General features: G+C 34.6%; 1 protein-coding gene across 6 annotated transcripts in view; it reads left to right on the forward strand.

Annotated features, from left to right (window-relative positions):
• The window catches only part of LOC105196291 (neurexin-3), a 502,597-nt gene that overhangs the window by 288,472 nt on the left and 193,597 nt on the right, over positions 1-20,528 (forward strand). For all 6 annotated transcript variants that reach the window (XM_039447938.1, XM_026137070.2, XM_026137067.2 and 3 more), the window contains exon 4: positions 20,067-20,210. In XM_039447938.1, coding sequence (XP_039303872.1) covers positions 20,067-20,210 — 144 coding nt within the window. The remainder of the gene's footprint in view (positions 1-20,066; positions 20,211-20,528) is intronic.

The raw sequence follows: 20,528 nt of genomic DNA on the forward strand, positions 1-20,528 counted from the left end.
AATACAAGCAAGATAGAAGTGCGTAGCTCTTGTATTCTTTATTTAGTTTGATATCTTGTATATTCCACTTGTTTAGGATATACGGCCTTTTCAGCGAGCGGGATTTATGCCGTAATACAGACACTGCGTGATTGGAAAGCAGCACTTACCCTATGTTGAGCACTATGTTGAGAACACGCACTCTGTTGATGTCTGTGCATATTAATTTCTTCAATATTGCATTATTATTACTTTGCATACATATTTACTGTTCTTATTCCTTAATAATCTTTGTAAACACATTTTATAAGTCATTTTATTTTAGAATTAAAGTAAGTGCATTAAATTGCATGTCTGCAGTGTAGACTTTATACAGAGAGCGAAAAAAAAGTTTTTTAATTCAGATTGTCTTTATCATTTCTTAAACGAATGTGGCGTCCAGAGCTGTCAAATCCTGACAATACTTGCTTGATACTCCAAGTCTCTACAGTCTGCACTTGCGAAGTCAGCACTTGTAGTCTCCAATCATGTAGATTACACGAATTAGACTTAAACACCTAATTCAATTCAAAAAGTTTATACAAAAATTTATCCGTATGTGTGCGTGCGACATTGATGTATTGGTATATAATGACGTACTTTGTAAACTGTACGTACGTAAATAATACGTGTGTAAGTCGTTGTTCAGTCGATAAAACTCACGATTTCAACATCCCCTTAAAAGATCGTTCGGCAAATCGCGAAAAGAATTTCACCTCTTCTTCCAATAAAGAAGTGCCCGCACAAAGTTAGAATTTCTTTACGTAAATCGCGAGAAATATTATTCACGAGTGAACGAGGAGACTGGTTATTCGTTCGCGATAATACCTCTCGGTTTACGTGAAAGCTATCGCGTCGGATATACGCCACGTCTCGTTCGTAAGTATTCGCCTCCGTTGAATGCAACTGGCGCGGCGCGTCACGTGGCGGCGAAGAGCATCCTCGACCAACGGGGTTAATAACACGGATTACGCTTCACCGCGCCCCTTGGCGACTCTCCACGGTCGTCGCCGTCGCCCACGATATCGTCGACAAAGAGTTATCCGCGTCCGGTCGGAAAATCCATTTTCCAACGGCATCTCTCGTCCGAGACGGGCAAAAAGCCCGTCAGGAAATAGTTGGATACGTTGCATCGGTAGATGAGGAACGATAAGCGGCGATGGAGGGTCTTCGACGATAGTCGGAGTTAAAGTTCTCTTCAGCGGCCGCGCCACCACCACCGGGGGGAAAGATAATATTCTCTCCGCGTCTCAGATTTATGCCGCGGCGCGGTCGCTCACCGTGGTGGTAGAAGTAATTGCGACGCGCGAGGGATCGCGTTGGAAAGCGGCCGGCCCGTCTTCATGGATTATGAACGGCCGTTTTGTCGCGTTGTTAGCAGATATCCGACGCAACTACGAGGCGAGAGACGCTAATTAAGTTTTTCGCGCGCGGGTTCGTGCGCCGCATCTCCACAATCCGGTGGTGATCCCGGAGGTACTAACCTTCCGTCCTCCAACGAGGCACTAAGGAACTTTTTTCTTTTTAGCTTTACTTGAACGTACCCTTTTACCCAGCGAACCACGAATGTAATTGTTGTGTAACATAGGTGTAAAATTACTACATTCGGACGAAAGTCATCAATAATGGCGTACCGTTTCGTTTTGGGTAATATTCCCTAAAACAAGGGTAAAAATAAAAACTTTGAAAACTGGAAAGTGTCTTCTATTAGATAGCATAGCACTTTTTATAATACTACTTCTTATATTTTGTAATATTATTATTTTTTATAATATAATTTAAAAAGAGCGAAATCCCAATTGAGCGAAATCCCAAAATAGCAGGTAATAATAAACAGAATTCAGACACGGCCCTGCAGAGAAGTAACTATAAGTAAATTGGAAAACTAATATGTTTCTATACATTAAGAGGACCTCTAAGTTTGTCCTATTTTACGAATAAATACAATAATTTTGTAATGATTTTTCGTATGTGTTACGTTTACAGATTTGGAAATTCTAGAATTAAAGTATATGCATAGAAAACAAAGAAAAGTTATTTTAATTCAGATCATTTTTTATCATTTCTTATTGTTAGACGAATTTAACATTTGAATGAGCTGTCAAATCGTAACAATATTTGCTTGATATAAAAGCTCTACAGTCTGTACTCATGAAATTAGAGTCTCCAGACATGTAGATTACATGAAGATACAATGTTGAACTTTTAGAATTAAGTTTAAACATCTAATTCAAGACAAACAGTTTATATGAAGATTTATCCGTATGTGTGCGTGCGATATTGATGTAGTAGTATGTAATTCGTAAATCGTACGTATATATTATACAGTGCAATAATTTGAAGAGCCCAGTAGATGGCTGACTTACCGACGCCACAGTCTAGCATATATTGTACAATGTTAGACTGTGGCGTCGATACGTCAGCCATTTACTAGGTTCTTCGAATCTTTGCACCGCACTGTACGTGTATATATATATATATATATATATATATATATATATATATATATAAATCATATGTGTGTAGATAAAATGTCGTTTAGTCGATAAAATTTATGATTTCAGCGTCCCCTTAAACAACAAAGTTTATAAAATTAAAATGAAGAGGAGTTACTTTAAGAAAGTTACGCCAGTATTGGCGACTTTTATATGTTATACAGGGTGTTCATTGATGATTGTCCCCATATTTTACCATAGGAGCACGCATTTGTTATTTCTAATAATTTCTTATATGTTAGAAATACATATTCGTCGGTAAATCATGCTCCTATGGTAAAAAGTGGGTACAACCATTAATGAACACCCTGTATACAGCAGTTACATCTGTCACGGACGCAATATGTTTATATTAAAGTGCTTTAATTTTATTTCGTTTTTTCCCTTCTTTTGTGAAATTTATTTAACAAAAAATTCTTTACTTTTCTTACGTTTACTCGAAACCCGTAGATAATTCAACAACTTTTGCGATGGAAATCGATTTAGTACGTGTGAAAAAACTGAGATTTGGGGACACATTTTGAATATTTAAATTACACGCCGTCCGTAGAATGGACGCCGTGGTATTAAAGTACCGCAGCCGTTTTAAGGTCCTTCGAGTTGTCAGGACGACGGAGCGTCGACGAGGAAAATAAGGTGAGAAGGGACTTGGAGCAATTACTCGTACGTTCCGGTTGCGAAGAATTATGGTCTCCAGTGCGGCAAACTCGCGACGAACTTTACCCGATCCTTAATTCCTTAACGCCTCTACCGTGTTAAAACTGTGTAAGAGCGATATATAATTCATTAATGCACTCGTCGTCTACCGTTCCGTTAATTATTAATGAGCTCCCAAGTCGGAAAACAAATTTTATAAGTTCAAATTGCGTTAGTTCGTGTTATACGCTAATTTTGATGAAACTTAAAAGAAAGTACGCTGAAATGTACGCAATAGCGCAACAAGATATAGATAAATCGACAGAATAAATAGTCTCAGGTTAAAATTGAAAACTAGTACACCAAAAAGAACTGTGTGAACATATTGTAAGATTATTTCACAAATAAAACCAAATGTAATTGCACAAAGTAAACGGGGAGTAGTTGCTTAACAGAGCATATATTTGTTAAATCTACAGGATGGATAGCAATTATCGCTAAGAGCTCATTTTTTATTTAAAAATAACACAGAAATCCTAATGGATAAACATCGCGGCAATAGCAGCTTTTTAAGTTGAAAAGGAGAGTATTTTTCAATATAAGCTTCGAAAAACAACTTGAAATAAAAAGATAATGGAAACCTCATTCTCTATTAAACTTTCATAGGGTTTAATGAATTCTTAAATAGATTAATTTATAATTTAATTTAATGTAAAAATATTAGATCGAAAGCTCGTTTCAAATTCACATAATAATTTCCTTTCACTACGAAATATTATCGACTTATTATCAAGGATCAAAGAGTCGAAGAATTCAAATAAAAGTTCACACGGCGTGTCTGGAACACGTTTTATATTAAAATTGAAATGAAGGTCGTATTTTCCTTTTTCGTATTTTACGTTTGGCTCGTGAGATTAATTTACGATGAGCATTCCTTTCGGCAAAAAAGATTTGCCCATCTTTTTTCCAAGTAGACACGAGCTTAGGCTAGATTTTTTTTTTATTACATTTGGCGACCTAGGTCACTTTGCGCCCGTCACGTCAACTGGGTCACACGAGATGGAGGCGTTTGAGGTCAGTGAGAAAAACGGTTTTATTAAATTTTGAGGCTTAGGCCAGTTTCACACGTACGGTCTGACGATTGCAATTTTCGGCTGCAACCGTACAAAGAGGCGCCGCCGCTCGCGAAGAGGATTCGTTCGGCTCCCATTTCTGGCTATAAACGTAGTTGCTTGCAATAACTGCCGCGCGATAAGTAATCCATATTTATGGAACGCCCGATCGTCGACGACGAGAAAACTCGGCATTCTGTGATACGAGGCACACGCATACACAGTAAGCAAAATTATTAAAGGGCCGCGATAATTAATGACCGTACACATGTATATACCTGACCGAATTTTCAGCATTGTGTACGGCCTGTAACGCGTGTATGCATAACGCGTAATATTATATATGTAGTATCGAGTGGCAAACTATACAGGGAATATTCAATAATTCATTCGTATTCGGTAAACAGACTCATAATCCTTAATCGAAAATTGAAATAATTCTCTCGTCCCGATAAAAGCATTAAAACAAAGTGACCTAATTAAATGGAATTATTAATATACAATTACTAGCGCTTTTGAGTTTTTCGCAAGTTGCGAACAAAGAGTAGTCACATCAGATGAAGGAATAATGTTGGTGCTGCTCAAAGAGTATATTACTATTGTATTAACGATCAATACGTAGCCAATGAAAATTATATTGATACTACAAGTTCGTTGATTTGTATGAAACGCAATATAGATAGCTTAATTATATCGATATTGTCTGAAATTAATTTACTCTGAGCGCTGAGAGAGAAAGAGAAAGAATTTTTTTTCTCTTTACAATTTATGAAAGTTAATATGACAAATAAAAATAAATAACATTTTTTTGTTTTAAATTCTGCTAAAATGATTTACGATTTCGGCTACAAACGTTCAAAGTTTTTGCACTGAAAAGTTTATATTTATATATTTAAAATTGCCTCTAAATTCTTCTACACGCTACGTGCGACACACTGAAAACATGATATAAAATATAAATTCAAATATTTTTATATTATATATCGGCCTTTGAATTTCTGGAATATTTGTTTGTTTGCGTTCTATCGGTGTTGCCTTTTTTTCGACTTTCCTCTCGCAACAGTAAACAATTCAAGCTAAATAATTTTGCCGTCCCGTCAATTATTGACAATTATCGTCGTTTCTTGTTACGAATTTCATTAAGCGAAACTGTTTCTGGTATTTCGTCACAACAGTTTCGCACGAAGTTTTCACTTCTCTCGTCTCGCACGCTTATGCCCTGAAAATGAGCGACGCTTTATTCCGACGCTTCGCTCCTTGGAAACGCGAGCGTCTCACGTGCGGAAAAGAGAACAACGAATTTCAGCGAGGTGGCGTCGCAGGATGCACTACTCCTGAGATGAGAAAAAGTCTGTGTCGTTTCCCGGGGGATCTCGTTACTCCTCGAGGCTCTTCGAGAGATTACTCGGCTAATCCCGCAGGGACGACGACAACGTCGAGCATGAGATCGAACGGCAGCGTTAATGCCGCTTTTATCGTGCTGCAAAAATTTATTAAATAGATCGCGGCAATACTGCGCAACGCACAAACCATCGTAACATTTTGACAGCGTGATATTAAGATTTATAAGTAATTTAACGAGGAGAAATAATTTTTATCAGCTCGTTCGCTTCTTTTTTCTCTATTATTGTCTGTTATAAAATATTAATAATTAATCTGGTTTTAAATAACGATAGAAGTGCGAAAATGGAAATTAACCTTCAGTGTAAACACTTCAAAAAAGTCGATCTTTGCACACACTGGGTATTTTTCACCCGGCGTATTTTATTGGTTAGGGTAAGATTGCTGAATTTGTACAATTTATTTTGACATAAAAGCTTATAATTAAAAAATTATGAAGAATATTTTTTGTTTTCTTACGTCATAACAAAGTACAATCTATTTTTCCTCTCATGTTTATTTTTTTTCAGAACTTTAGGTATTGGCATAAATTTTTTAATAGCAATTTTTAAGAAACCCTCGAATAATGCGATTTAGACAACCGCTCTTCTAAATTGCACCGCAGGTTAATATTACTTTTCCTGGAGTAAAACAACACTTTTTCTTCTAAATTCTTTCTTCTCGAGCAAAAATGCGTTAGATAAGCATAATTTTATTAATGTTGGAGATAAATACCGTAACTAATTATGATAACGTTATGTAGTTCCTAAATAATTTCACAAAGAATGCACAAGTACTGTGGTTGAATTTACATGCGATGTGATGCGATTTCGAAGCCGGTGCTATATCAGCAAACTTAACCTATACCTCGAGTTGTAACGCAACTATTTCAATTAATTTTTTTTTAATCAATCGTTTGAAAACTGTAAAAAAAATTTTATGGTGCAAAAGTTGGAAAAATTGTAGTACAACAGATATTTTGCAATAATTGCTCAAAGGTGCGTTCAAATGCTGCAGCTTTGAAAATCAGCTCGGGTGAGTTTAACCCAGTGTGCACACTGAATTAATATTTTACATAACGTTTTGAAAGAAATATTAGTCCCTTAAATTATATTTATTTCGACTTTGTTCATTCTAAGGACAAATTCGATTCCAAATTAATCAAGGAATCTAAAGATTTCATTTTGGAAAAAAAGTATCCTGTTCGTATCCTTTACATAATTTTAAAAATACTTTTGATGTATCTGCAACAATTTTTGTATATTTAAAATTTTTTCGCTCTTTAATTACACCAGAAAAATTTAGAATAAAACATTGGAGGACAATTCTCGAAGAAGTTAAATGGCTTGCACTCGAAGGTGCCGCGTGCGCAAATTTCATGCTACACCCAAAGAGATCCTTGTCACAGGAGTTTTATAGGCTCGCGGTTATAATTCAGACTAACGTTACCGCTTCGTGGAAACTTTTGTAATATTCCATCACGTGACCGAGATGACAGGCATTATTTGATCGGTGATCTTCGATCGCGCGAGTAGCTGGGGCACTTACGTAATTTTATATCGAGACGCGTCTGGATTCAACCATTTTTGCTCCCTTGAGAAAGCTTCTCAACGTGAAAATGACCAGCCACCCGTAAGGTATCGTGGGGCTTGTTTACCTTTATTGGCTGCTTATACTCTTTACTATCGTCGTACACACGTATATATACATGTATATATGTGTATACGTGTGTACGTATAATATTCCTGGGTGTTCTAACAGACTGTAAAAGGCGATAAGTCACAACGAAAATTGCACTTTATTGAGGCATGAAGAATACGATCCGCAGTACACCGATGGCTGCCGTGCGAATTGATATAAGATGAAAGCTACACGTCTAGAAATTGCTACTTAGTAGCAATTTCTAAAAAAAAAAAAAAAAAAAAAAATCATCATTGAATTAGAAACGAATTGGAGATCGTATTGCACTAATCAGTTGTCTTAAACAGAGAATCTAGTACTCCGATTTGATTACTCATTAATTTGCCGAAGGACATTGCGAAACGTGCGCTACAACATTTGCAGAGAGTTGGCTAAATTCGTGTTTACATGAATTTATCCTTTATTGACAGTTTTGTGTATGTGTGTGTGCGTGTATACATGTACACACACACACACACACACACACACAGGTAATATTTGATTAATGTTTATATCGCGTTTCTCTCTTGCTCATAGTTTTAAAGTAGCAACGAGAGCCTCTCCGCGTAGTAGAAATTATTCAAAGGATTTCGACTCTTTGCGAGAGAAAAGTCCGTTATAAATTAGATTGATTTTATGAAGGAAGTGACAAATATTGAGTCTTGTTGAGCTCCGGCCGGATTCGTGTCACGTGCTTCAAGTTGTCCTGGGGGCGTTCCTGCGGACGAGCTCAGGATTTCGATTCAGATGCATCCCCTCGTGGGATTGAGCCTTGAAAGTCTTTGGCCGCGCGTTGCTGTTATGCAAGAGAAAGAGAGAGAGAGACAGAGAGTTCCTGGCCGTTCTCCCGCGATCATGACGGATGCGCTGGGAACGGACCGGGAGGGAGTTCCGCCACTCGTAGAACTCGATATATAGCTGGGAAGCCCGCTAAGCTCGGGCGCACAATTCCACAATTGTCCAGACTCGCGTGCCATGGTACCACGGGTGGTAATTTCCATCGCGTACCCTGTGTCGACGAATATGTAACGCGACGCCTCTCGTCACGCGCTCATGCGTGGAATTGGTATTCCGCAGTGTTGCCTTGTCCTAATAACTTGTTCTCGTACTTTATCCCGACGCCCAGGGCTTATTTAACCCCATCGCGGGCGCAACCGAATGCAGGATATGAATTTTCTTTCTTCGTTGCTGAAGGAGCCCTTTTTAGATAAAATGTCTTTTTGGTGCGTTGGTTTTCGCAAAGAGAGAATCCACGACATTAAAAATCGTAGAGAAAAAGATAATATTATGAACGCCTATTTACATTTTCTTCAATAATTTTCTTAATATTTTATATTGAAACTGAACGATTACATTCGTCAAAATGTAATTTAATAGATTCTAAATTCAGAGTTATGATATATTTATTACTTAAGATTTGTAAAACTGTGACGACACTGCATAGTGGTCGAAGAGAAACAGGGGTGGTAATATGGCTCATCATAAAAATAAATTAAAAAATTTATTTTGTTTTAAAAAGATACAATGTTTTGCTACAAAATATATTTTTAAATAGTTCAGAATTTTTCTGCGTTTAGAAACATTAGAGCAGAGATGGACATTATTCAATAACTTTTTATTTATTATAAATAATAAAAAAGTTTCAAAAATTAAAATATAATTATAATTCACTTTTTCATTGAATTATGAATAAAAATTTATATTTATTTGGCCTCTCGTAAACGGTGATTAAAAATTTATTTGTTATTTGGTTACTTGTGATTAATGAATAAAAATTTGTTATTTAATATTAAACAAAATTAAAATGATATCTCTAATATTTTTGAACGCAGGAAAGTATTTATTCATTATTCAAGATCACCGAATAATGATTAAATTTTTATTCGTCGTTCATAAATGACCAAATAACAAATGAATTTTTAATCATTATTTAATTAAAATAAGCATTCTGAATAAATATTTATTTGTCAATCGTCAATCATTAAATGTCAATCATGCCCATTAGAGATGTCATTTTATTCTTGTTTAACGTTAAACAATCAGGATAAAATGATATTTTTAATGTTTCTGACATTTAAAGTGATCGATTTATCAAAGAAGTATATCGATATAAAAGTCTCTATAGCGTTCATATTTATCAGCTTCTATGCCCACATTAACAAAATATCCTGTTAAATAACTTTGCATAATTTGAAATGTGTACAGTTAAATAAAAAGTAAAATAACACGAAAAAAACATTCAAGTGTACATACATTTGTGCGATAGTATGCTCAAGTTAAAAAAAAGTGAGAAAATATATGTAATTAAATTTTAAAATGTACCTTGAAAAAATTGTGAAATGCTCAACAGTAAAAATGTCTTAAATAACAATGTCAGCTATTGTGTATTGGCATATTAGCGCCATCATCGCATGCACAAATTTTCAAGCATTTTTTCATAATAAGCCTCTAAATAAAATTCCAAGAACTCACCGTTATTTTTTTGTGCAATCTATATACACTTTAGATTATTTTTATTTTATTTATAGACAGCAAAATTTTTACATACGAAGTGCATAATTATTGGCACACATTGACAGCTGTATTAGATTAAGATCTAAATATAACAAAATTTTGTAAATTTTGTTTTCGGCATAAAATCGATCGACTTGAATAACATTGACGTCTACATTCTAATTGTGGAAAAAGATTTCAAAATCTGTAAACGCAATTAGACAAATGCAAAAATCGTATGTTTGATCGGTGAAACAGAATAATTTTAGCATTCCCTTAACTGAGAATATAATATTTTTAGTATTACACTTTCTTTTCATATTTTTTATTACACGACGCTATTATTAAAAATTCCTGAGCTGAGTGGACCGTGGACCGACTCAATGCTCTTGGCTCGCGCGACATTCTGTACAGTTTGCGCTGTCAAGCACACGCATTGTCTCGCCAAATCCTTGCGGGATTAAAACGCAACGTGGCGGCGTATTCGGACCGATGCACTCGGGATGCAATTTTCACGTTTCTCACCCGGGGTTTGGGACTGGTACGTCTCCGCGCGCGCGAAGTTTCGCGGCGAAGCGACGATATTCCCTCCACCAACCGAGCGCTGACTGAAGCCGGGTTGGAGCCAGAGGAGCGGCCGTGTAGTACTAAGGATCCCTGAGCGCGCGGAGCCGCAACGGAGCGTGCGATAGTAAAACGACGGCTCGTGTACCACCTTGGTAGTTTCCGGTGAGCGATGTCATCATGTGTCGCGCCGACGTGACGCAATATACATGCTAATACGATAGCTCGAGCTGGTTCATGAGGTGGATAGCGCTTGGAAAATGCTGCCGCGAGATTCTCCCTTCGGCCCTTTGAAGCGAACGACGAAAGACGCCGCTGGCGACCGGCCACTCGCCCATGAATTTCAAGCGGTCCTCGTCTCTCGTTTTATTCCCGATTTAAAGAAGTTAGGAAGAGAGACTGCCAGTCTCTATGAAAATTTCTCCTCGTTAATACTAATGTAATCACGTAACTGACGTATAAACGCTGTATGGCGGGAATATCGTCGATTAGACAAAAGTATTTTGCATTGTAGATCACACTAATGCCCTCTTTTTGCCCGCGAGAGAGGAAGAAAAATAACGGGAAACTTTGTAAATGTTAGCTTTACGCTGGTATAACATAATTTACGATATTACATATCTGAAACGGTATCCGAACCGCCTCGACTTGCAAATACTATAAAAATAGGCGACTGCTGATTTCGCGTTATACCCTCGGCTATCAAAGTGTCATCCAATTTCCTCGGCATATTGCGCTCGCAGCATTCAAAAGGGCAGATACTTTTCCTGGTTTCAGCTTTAATACCGGGAAACTTTGTTTTCAATGACGATAGTAAAAGGCTTTATTGTTTTAAAGGATTTCCGTGGGCTACAATATTCCCAGCAGTCACAGAAACACGGAAAGCCGAGTTCCCCGGTTATGTTTACGATGCCAAGTTAAATTTCTATGTGAGTTGTAAGAGCGAAAGCGGACCGTTTTCCGGACTATAATTAAACTGCTAGTAAACAAACGTGTTTATTACTTCAAATTTTGAAAAAAAAGAAGGAATGTTACGAAACGAAATAAAATTGAACCGAAAGCGTAGGGAAATTTATAACAAAAAATAATATACGAATGAATGTGTAAAGGGATTCTGCAAAATTACATTTATTTACTTTTATTAACAGAGCACGGTATGTACAGTATTTTTACGACATGTAAATATTCTGAATTATACTTAGAATTCTTCTTCTTAAGAACTTAAATTGCATTTCACTAGATTTTCTGAAGTTCATCGAGAACGTTAAACTGATGGTTTAAAATATTATAAAATTAAATTCAATTTAAATAAAATTTATTACAATAATAAGTTAAATTGATTAACAATGATATCAATTTAACGTATATTTTCTTAATAAATTTGTATTATTCTCCTTATATAAAGATATATTCAAAGTTTATAACTTTAACAGACGTTATGCAACAATTTAAATAATGTGATTTGATAAAATTATCGACGGTTAACTTTTTTAATCTAGTTTACATTAAATCTTTCTCCCTCTCTCTCTCTTCGTTTATTAAATATTTTATATTTTAATATGCATTTGCGTTGTGGTGGAAGGATTGCAAATTACTTTAGCCGGAGGCGTTTCTCGTGCAGCAAACTGTTTGCGAGGATTAACTCGGCAATCCTTTAAATGCAGGGAGAATACCGACGTAGAAAGATTCGAAAGTGCAGGAACCAAATAAATCGGACGACGTCCTTAGCACGCTTTTATCCGCGTGAGCCGTCGAGATTTATTAAACCTGCATATACTTCCGCATTCACTGCCTTGAGCTTAAGCTTCGATACAGTTTATTTTACACCGGCTAGCAAGTTTCCTGAAATTCAAGCTAAACAAATGAGCTTTACCGCTGCTCAAGAAAAACAGACCGGTACTCCCGTCAGACACTGGTTGAATATTAAAATAAACTAATACAACGTTTGTCTTTTGTATTTTGACAAAGATTGCAGTCTTACGTCTCGCTGTTTCATTGTACTATTTAATATGTTCGATGGAAATTAAAAATTTTATTTTGTTTTAAATTAAAAGCACAACTGTTAAACAATAATTTCAAGTTAAGAATAGAAACTAAATTATAAGTCAATGATATCAAATGATTTAGTTATAAACAAAATTGATAAGTTATAAATAAAAAAATGGATGTAAGGTAAGGCGTTATAAGTAATGTGATTATGAAACACGCATGCACGCAAGAATTACATGTACAAAGTAAATTCGAATTTCTTTGGGTTACTTCTAAATAATTGACACTTTCATCAAATACTTGCAATTTTATCGGCACAACGGGGTATTATTGAATACTGTGTACGTGTCTGTTTTATACCGTAGAAAATTAAAAATACATAGTAGTAGAAAATTCCAAATGTTTTTGAATAAAATTTTAGATGCCCGACAACGTTGACGTCGTTATGTAACATCGATATCTTGTAACGTGTTGCCTGATATCGACATTTTCCCGGTTATTTTTCTTTGAGTGTTGTCGAGTAAAGAAGAAGTATTCCTTCTCTCTTCAGATATTGATATTTCTACCAACGACGTAAGCCATTAGAGATGCTAGGAATATATTACGTTTTCTTTCTTTCTTTTCCATCTCTTTCTCCTTCCGCTTATTCTTTTCATCTTCTAAACAAATTTTCATCAATTATATAAATAGAACAATTTAATTATAAATAAAATTGATAAATTATAAATAAAAAATACAAATAAATTATAGGATTATAAATAATTTAGTGTCATGAAACACACGCGCACGTAAGAGAGATTGAAAAATAAATTTTTTTTTCCTTCTCTTTTCGCAATTGTAGTAAATGCAATTCAACACTTGACAAATGTGAAAAAACAAATATGATAAATAAGCTGACTTAATTTTACGATATAACAATCTATCATTTATGTAGATCTGCATTATTGGTACGGTAATAGTATAGCGTAACTCCGGTATTTATGCCTTTACGGTATTTATGCTGGATTTACGCTGCAGCAGTCGGAAGAAATGAAAGAAATGGGACAACTTGCTTGCAACCATTCTATTACACATCTTTATATTGTTGTATATTAGAGTAATTATTGACTTTAGAGGACCTATGCGTGTATATACTTAGGTATTTCGTGTATATACCTATTTTTTACTATAACGATAAAGTATTAAAGTCAGGTAAAATATGTACATAACTTTTTTTTATAGAGTTTATTACGAGCTTCATATTTTGTTTGACACATTTTTTTGTAAAATAAATATTTACAGAAATAATTAAGAAAAATTTTTAATTTTCACGATTATCAAACTTTTTACGATTATAACTTTTTAACGAAGGGCGAGCGACGGCTGAAACTTGTTGAAGGTTACTCAAGGCTATGCCCTTAATAACATATGTCAAGGCCGAGGTTATCGGGGCAGGGTTGCCTGAAGTCAATAATTACCATACAAATGCTCAACTCTCATATTCTTTGATCAATCTGATGGTTCCACTCATGAATGGCGATAAATCCCTCGTTTTGATGTACAATAAAAATGCATTTAAAAAAGAATTTTTTTTTAATGTAAGAAAATAAACATTTCTAATTTTTTATATAGTAAATAGTATGAAGTTTATTGGCACAGCTTATTTTCCTTAAACGTAGTAAATACTTGATAAATTGAGTTTATTAGGTGCACTGTTACTCTATGTAAAATTTCCACGGGAGTTTTACTGACAGAAAGTAACAAGTAACACGTATTCACTACACGATTTGGATCATTTTCTATTTTGTTGCAAATTGCATCACGTGCTTTGTTTCACCCCTGGAAATTTAATTCTCGAAAAGACCGGGCGGATGCTTAACTCGCGAAGTAATTACGCGCGGCTGATGTTAATTATCCGGCGCTCGTGTTATATGCGCGAATACTGCGAAATCGGCCGATCGATTTAGTTGAGACGCCACGGAGTGCCAAATGATCCCCAATGGAGCAAAACCAACTCCGGCAACACCAATCTGCTGGATATCGCGTAATTATCTAAGCAGGGCAATATGCGCGAGATGCTACGTTTTATGGTAATTACTTTCCATGGCCAATGTTACTTCGCACTCGGCAGAGAATGCCCGTTCTAGAAAATTTCAAAACGATCTTGTAAGAAAAGCATTGTTTTTCCACGTTTTATAATTATAAAAGCATTAGTACTTACGGACGCTTTGGTTTTATATATACATTACCAGCTGAAAGTTATCATTTAAAAACCGAAGGCTTCTTAGGTTCATTCTGCTTTTTTCTCAATCAAAGCGGCAAAAAGTTTTAATCGCAAATGCCCGAATTGGCACTGAAAGCAACTGTAAAGAAGAAAATAAAAATTTGATTTACGATGGTTTTGCAGCGAAAACAATCCTATTTTACTGCAGTTATAGGTAAATAAATGAGTAACTAGATCTACATAAACCTTTGCACAAATAGTGATTAGAGTTTCATTAATATACGAAAAAATTTGATATAGGATTTAATATTATTTTTTCATTAAATTTTTACAAATAAGTGCTATCCAACGCGATTTTGTATATAAGAATCAAGAGCAAACTAAAAATTAAATAATTTTTAAACCACTTAGAAAAATACACTTCAATTTTACACAGACACTCAAACGTAATAGTAGAACAATCTATAAATTTTTTTCGTAATATTTTGAGATGTGTGTGACATACGTCCTTAAAGACTTCCGTTAAAGAGAAAAATTTATCTCGTAGAATTTATTGTGGTAAATCTAAGATCGTAGTTGTAAAAGAAAAGAGAGAGAAAAAAGTGAATATCATCAACCTTATATTAAACAAAACTGACTCACTTGCTCGAGATCCCGTTAGTCTAGAAGTTTCACGACTTCCTGTTCCTCACCTCCCTAACACTCTTCTTGTTTCGCATCTTTTATCGCGCATTGAAGAATACGTTGACAAAGTCGCGCATAAATCGTGGCTAAGTGCGCCTTAGCGCAGCCGATACACGCGCCTCCGCTAATCCGTATTAATCGCTAGCCATTCATTAGGAAGTCAGCAATGGGTGCCGCGTAATTCTGCACCTGGCGCACTCTCGCGATCAATCGCGCGCGTACCCCTCTTACCATAAATCTTGCCGCTAAACTGCCGCTATACACCCGCAGAAGACAATGACCAAGTAAGCTCAACGGCTGAGGCATCCGCAGTATCCCTGTACGACCAACGCGAGGCTATTGGGCTTTCTCTCTTCGCTCGAAGCGGATTTTAATAAATTTTTATTAAAAAATTGAGAAAAGTCACCAAAATCGACGTTTTATTTTTGGATAATATTTCTTAAACGAAAGCTAAAAATAAAACTTTAAAAGTATAAATACAAACTAGAGAGTGTCATCTATTAAATGATAGAGCTAATTTTGTAATACTATTAATTAAATTTTGCAACATAATTTAAAAAGAGCGTCCAAAAAATTAAGCTTCAAAACTGGCATATTAGGTAGCAAAGATAGAATTTAGACACGGTCTTGTAATGGGGAATTTAACTATGAAATAAATTGATGAATAAAGTAATAAAATATCATTTTGGGTATTAAACAATATAATTTTTAAAATTGAAAGGTTAAAATTAAAATACATAAAATCGTACAAAGCGTAAATGAAGAAGTACACTAGTATACTTTTCCGTGAGAACAGGAAGTGAACGGGTCTGATAACTTCACCTAACCTTAACCTTCAATGTCGTGTCAATTTACTATTGAAATACTCTTTCCTTATCGATTTAAATACCTTACTTTGGTTTTGTTGTTCCGCAGACTAGCAGTTTACTACTTTTAGCAGGCAAGCTTTCTTCTCACAACAGTCGTTAAATTGACGTCGTTAACCAAAACACGATGCAACTAGACCTATTATCTGTTCTCACAGAGAAGTGTACTGTTTTACGTTGCGCAACAATTGTGCGCTTTCTTTGCGCTACAAGCAAAATATAAAAGAGAGAAATATAAACAAAATAGTTTTAGAAAACTACAAACGTATACAACCCAGATAGCATGAAATATTGCAACAATGTTTCATACTACTTACAAATAATCTAATATTATTAATAATGTTGTAGAAACAAATTTATTTTTCTTATATTTTAATTATCTAATATATAATATTGAAACAGGACCTGAGCGTGCTATTTTAAATTTATATATTTTATATATATATATATATATATATATATATATATATATATATATATATATCTGCACGTAATATTGCAATATAACAACAATATTGCTGCAATATTGCTGTAATATTACAATATTGCTGTAATATTACTGTGATATTGTAATATTGTCGCAATATTGTTGCAATATTATGTGCTGTGGGTATTGATTTTAAGTCCGTTTTGCGACTTAGAATTTGCTTAAAATTTGCTAGTCATGCCAATCAACAAAAATTCTATCAATTATCGTAATATCTTAAAAAATGTTATTTTTAAGATTAAAGTTTGTCCGATTATAGTTAACCATGCTTTACTAGCGTAGCTTTTCTCGATATATTAATGGCGTAGCGTGTAATGTATGGTTCTGACACCCAAACGTTATACGAGTATATCAATTTTCATTGCTTTTCATGATTTACAATTAAATAAAGATTGATATCTCTTACAAAAAATATTTCACCGTTTTTAGCTCGCGAGAACGGTTAATTTGTTTGTGAAAATGTGCATTTGGTTCAATAATGACCCTGTTTTTAAATCGCAAACGGGAATTTTTCTGGAAAAATGTGTGGTTACAGCAAATTGCATACGAGTATATCCGAATAAAAATCACATACTTATTTTTTAGGCATTTTTAAGTAGCAAAAATGTGCTGTGTGTAAATTTGAGATGTGAAAACGTATATTTAGCTACGTGTATGAAATACTCGTTCACAATGCGCATTTTGAAACGCACGATTCAGTAAATTATAATTATTATAATTATTATTATATAATAAAAAGACACAAAGAGATCAAAAAAGCATCGTACTAAAAACTTTCGTTGCACATTTCTCGCAAATACTTAAATATTACGTTATCCCATTTACCCATGAATTAATAGAGGGTAAGCATTAAACTATATTTAAAGTTAAGCGAAATCTGCAGGTATCATACTTGATCCTCCACTTGTGAGTAAAAGAGGAACGTATTCACGTGCTATCATACATCAGCTAAAATATGAGCAATCTACTCAAAAATACTCATATGCATACTCGTGTATATTTATTATGTTCTTTCGCAGTAAACTACTGGATGCTGGACGATGCTTGAGAGTGCAAAAAACAGAGCAAAAATGATAAAACGGACTAAAAACATGCTAAAAACGCTTCATATAAGGTGCAAAAGCGATAATTCATTTTTGTAAAAAATTATTTATATACAATCTTTTGATAGAGATAAACGCAAAATTGTAAAGCAAATTTATCCTGGATATCTCAAGTAAAACAGAGTTAATTTATTTTAGATTTATTTTTAACAGTTAATTTTTTATTTAGCAAGGCGTACACTTTTATACATATATTGGCGTACATATTATTATTTACAAAATAAGGTAGTACTTTGTATTATTCTTTTGAATGAAAATGGAGCTCTTAATGATGGTATTAGTGAACTACCAACAATTTGGGACTGTGTCATTGATAATAACAAAGACTATTGAATATTATCTTTTGTTATATCAGAAGTACCAAAAATAGAACGTTCTATCTTATTTTGTAAATGACGTATAACATTTTGTCTCTTTTCTGAAAAGTTTTTTGGGCTCTCGCGGATGTTTATAAATGCATATTTTATTTATTAATATTTTGCAGTCTACTAAAAGGCGAAGAGAGTATATGGCACCTATTTTATTGAATAACTTTGTTTGTAATCAACATTTTATATTAAAAGTTAAATGATTATATTTGTCCAAGTATTATTTAACAGACTCTAGACTCAAAGTAATGAAATATTTATTACTTGGGATATGATGTATAAAAATGTAACGTCCTGTATAATTGAAAAAAGAAAAATCATGGTAATATGACTAGCTTAAAAATAATTTTAATAAATAGGTTTAGTTTAACAAATACAGTATTTTGTTACAAAATTATATATTTTTAATTTTACATTGTTTAGAATTTTCATGATTTAAAATTTTCTTGCGTTCAAAAATTTTAGTGAAATTATTACATACTTTATTTTATTCCTGTTTAATAACAAACATAAAATGATACCTCTAATGTTTTTAATCATCGCTCTCGAGAGAAATAATTGATTTATCGAAAAAGTATTTTGATATAAAATATTTTGATTTCTCTTAAAAAATCATAATTAAATCCCGTGTTATTGTTTAACTTTGAATATAACTTGAAACAACCGAATAAAAATTTAAATAAAAAAAAAGAACACTCAAATGTACATACATACATTCGATACGCTCAAGTTCAAAAATACAATAAACAAATATGTGTAATTGATTGCTAATATGTATCTTGAAAAAGTTTGGCAATGCTCAAAAGTAAAAATGTTTTGTAACAATTGTCAACTGTTGTGCATTGACATATTAGTGTCACTAAAGTACGGCGGGCTAATAAACGAATAATTCCATAAGCAACTGTTAGAATTCGTCATCTAATAACGGAGATAATAAGGAATTGTAGTAATGTCCGTAATACCCTCTCTTCTCTTCTCTTCTGGTAACGTTCTATAAAATTTTGGGAATGTTGGCGTTTTGTGTATAAGTAATTGAACGCGTGTCTCCTGCTTTACACTCATTGGAAATCTTCTTTCGGCATTCTCTTTTGTTAAGTGTCAAGATCGGTTAATTTCGGATCCGCTCACAAACAGTGCTAACAAACAAGTCCTCATGCTCTTTATTCGATTCAACGTTTAATCGGATTTTGGGATACCGCTCGCGAGAGACTGGTCGCGGACGCGGACTCCCCTTTATTTTCCATCTTTCATTGTTATCGCGACGAAACAAAGGTAAGCGCGGTCGCGCAAAAAGGCCGTAAGATGGGCTTAATGGCACTGGCGCGTCGCCAAATCGCGCCGCGGGGTCGAATGCGCCGATTGAAATGTTCATTACCGCCGCAAATCATCCGGCGGATCCGCGTAAGGGAGAGCCGCCTGTACTATATATCCACCACTTCGTATCTCTTTCAGCTCGCTCAACTGCGCTAGGAACGAATTGCCACGATAAATCCGCCCGCGTCGATTTTTCTCGAGAGGCGCGTCGCTTCCGAGATGATGGGTTGGAATTCCCGGCGCTTATTACTGTGATTCGCAAACTTCCGAGAGAGGACTGAGAAATCTCGTCATTTAGCATGATCTTCGAATGATACAAAAAGATCATTCCTGTTTACACTGACGACGGTTCCGAAAAGTATAGACGTAATGAAAGAATAATTAAATAGTGTTTATACTTCTTTGTACGGTAGACAGTCGTCGAAACAATATACGTATTTAATCAACTGATTATTTAATTCAATTTTTTTCACAGTATATTTAGTAAGATTGAAAATATTAATGGTTTTCTTTTTTGTTTCAAAAAAGAAATTGCAGACGATATCAATAAATACGAAATAGAAATTGTATTTATTTTTTAGTTTGTTAAATCGATAATTCACTAAGCGAGTCTATGACGAAAATCATTGTTGTGAATTGGCCGATTTATAAATTGGTGGCGTTTTTTGTTCCAGACAAAGCCCCCTCGGAAGCATCCTTCAGAGGGACTGAGTATCTCACGATAGATTTGAGCAAAGGAGAACCGGTGCTCAGTACACAAGAATCCATAAGCCTCCAGTTCAAAACGAGACAGGCGAATGGACTTCTATTTTATTCCGGTAAGTACTTTCTGTGTGTTCATGGCGAGCGACTTTCTTTGTCAATTATAATAACTTCCGTGTAACAATAAGTGGCGATTTTATTTTCGCGAATTGTTCCACTTTCGAATACGTTTGCAGGCAATTAAGAAAATAGAGCCTTGATAAAACGTTTGTAGCTTATACAATATGTAGGTAATATTTTGGTGAACATTTAATACGGAGATATAGAAACGTGAAACTATTGATTGGAAATATCAGGGAAAAGGTATTTTTTTATTTCTCTATCAGCAGACAATGTTTTTTAAATGTTTTTTAAATATTCAAAAAACATTAAAA

The sequence above is a fragment of the Solenopsis invicta genome, chromosome 4, assembly GCF_016802725.1.
Source record: "Solenopsis invicta isolate M01_SB chromosome 4, UNIL_Sinv_3.0, whole genome shotgun sequence".
NCBI lineage: Eukaryota > Metazoa > Arthropoda > Insecta > Hymenoptera > Formicidae > Solenopsis > Solenopsis invicta.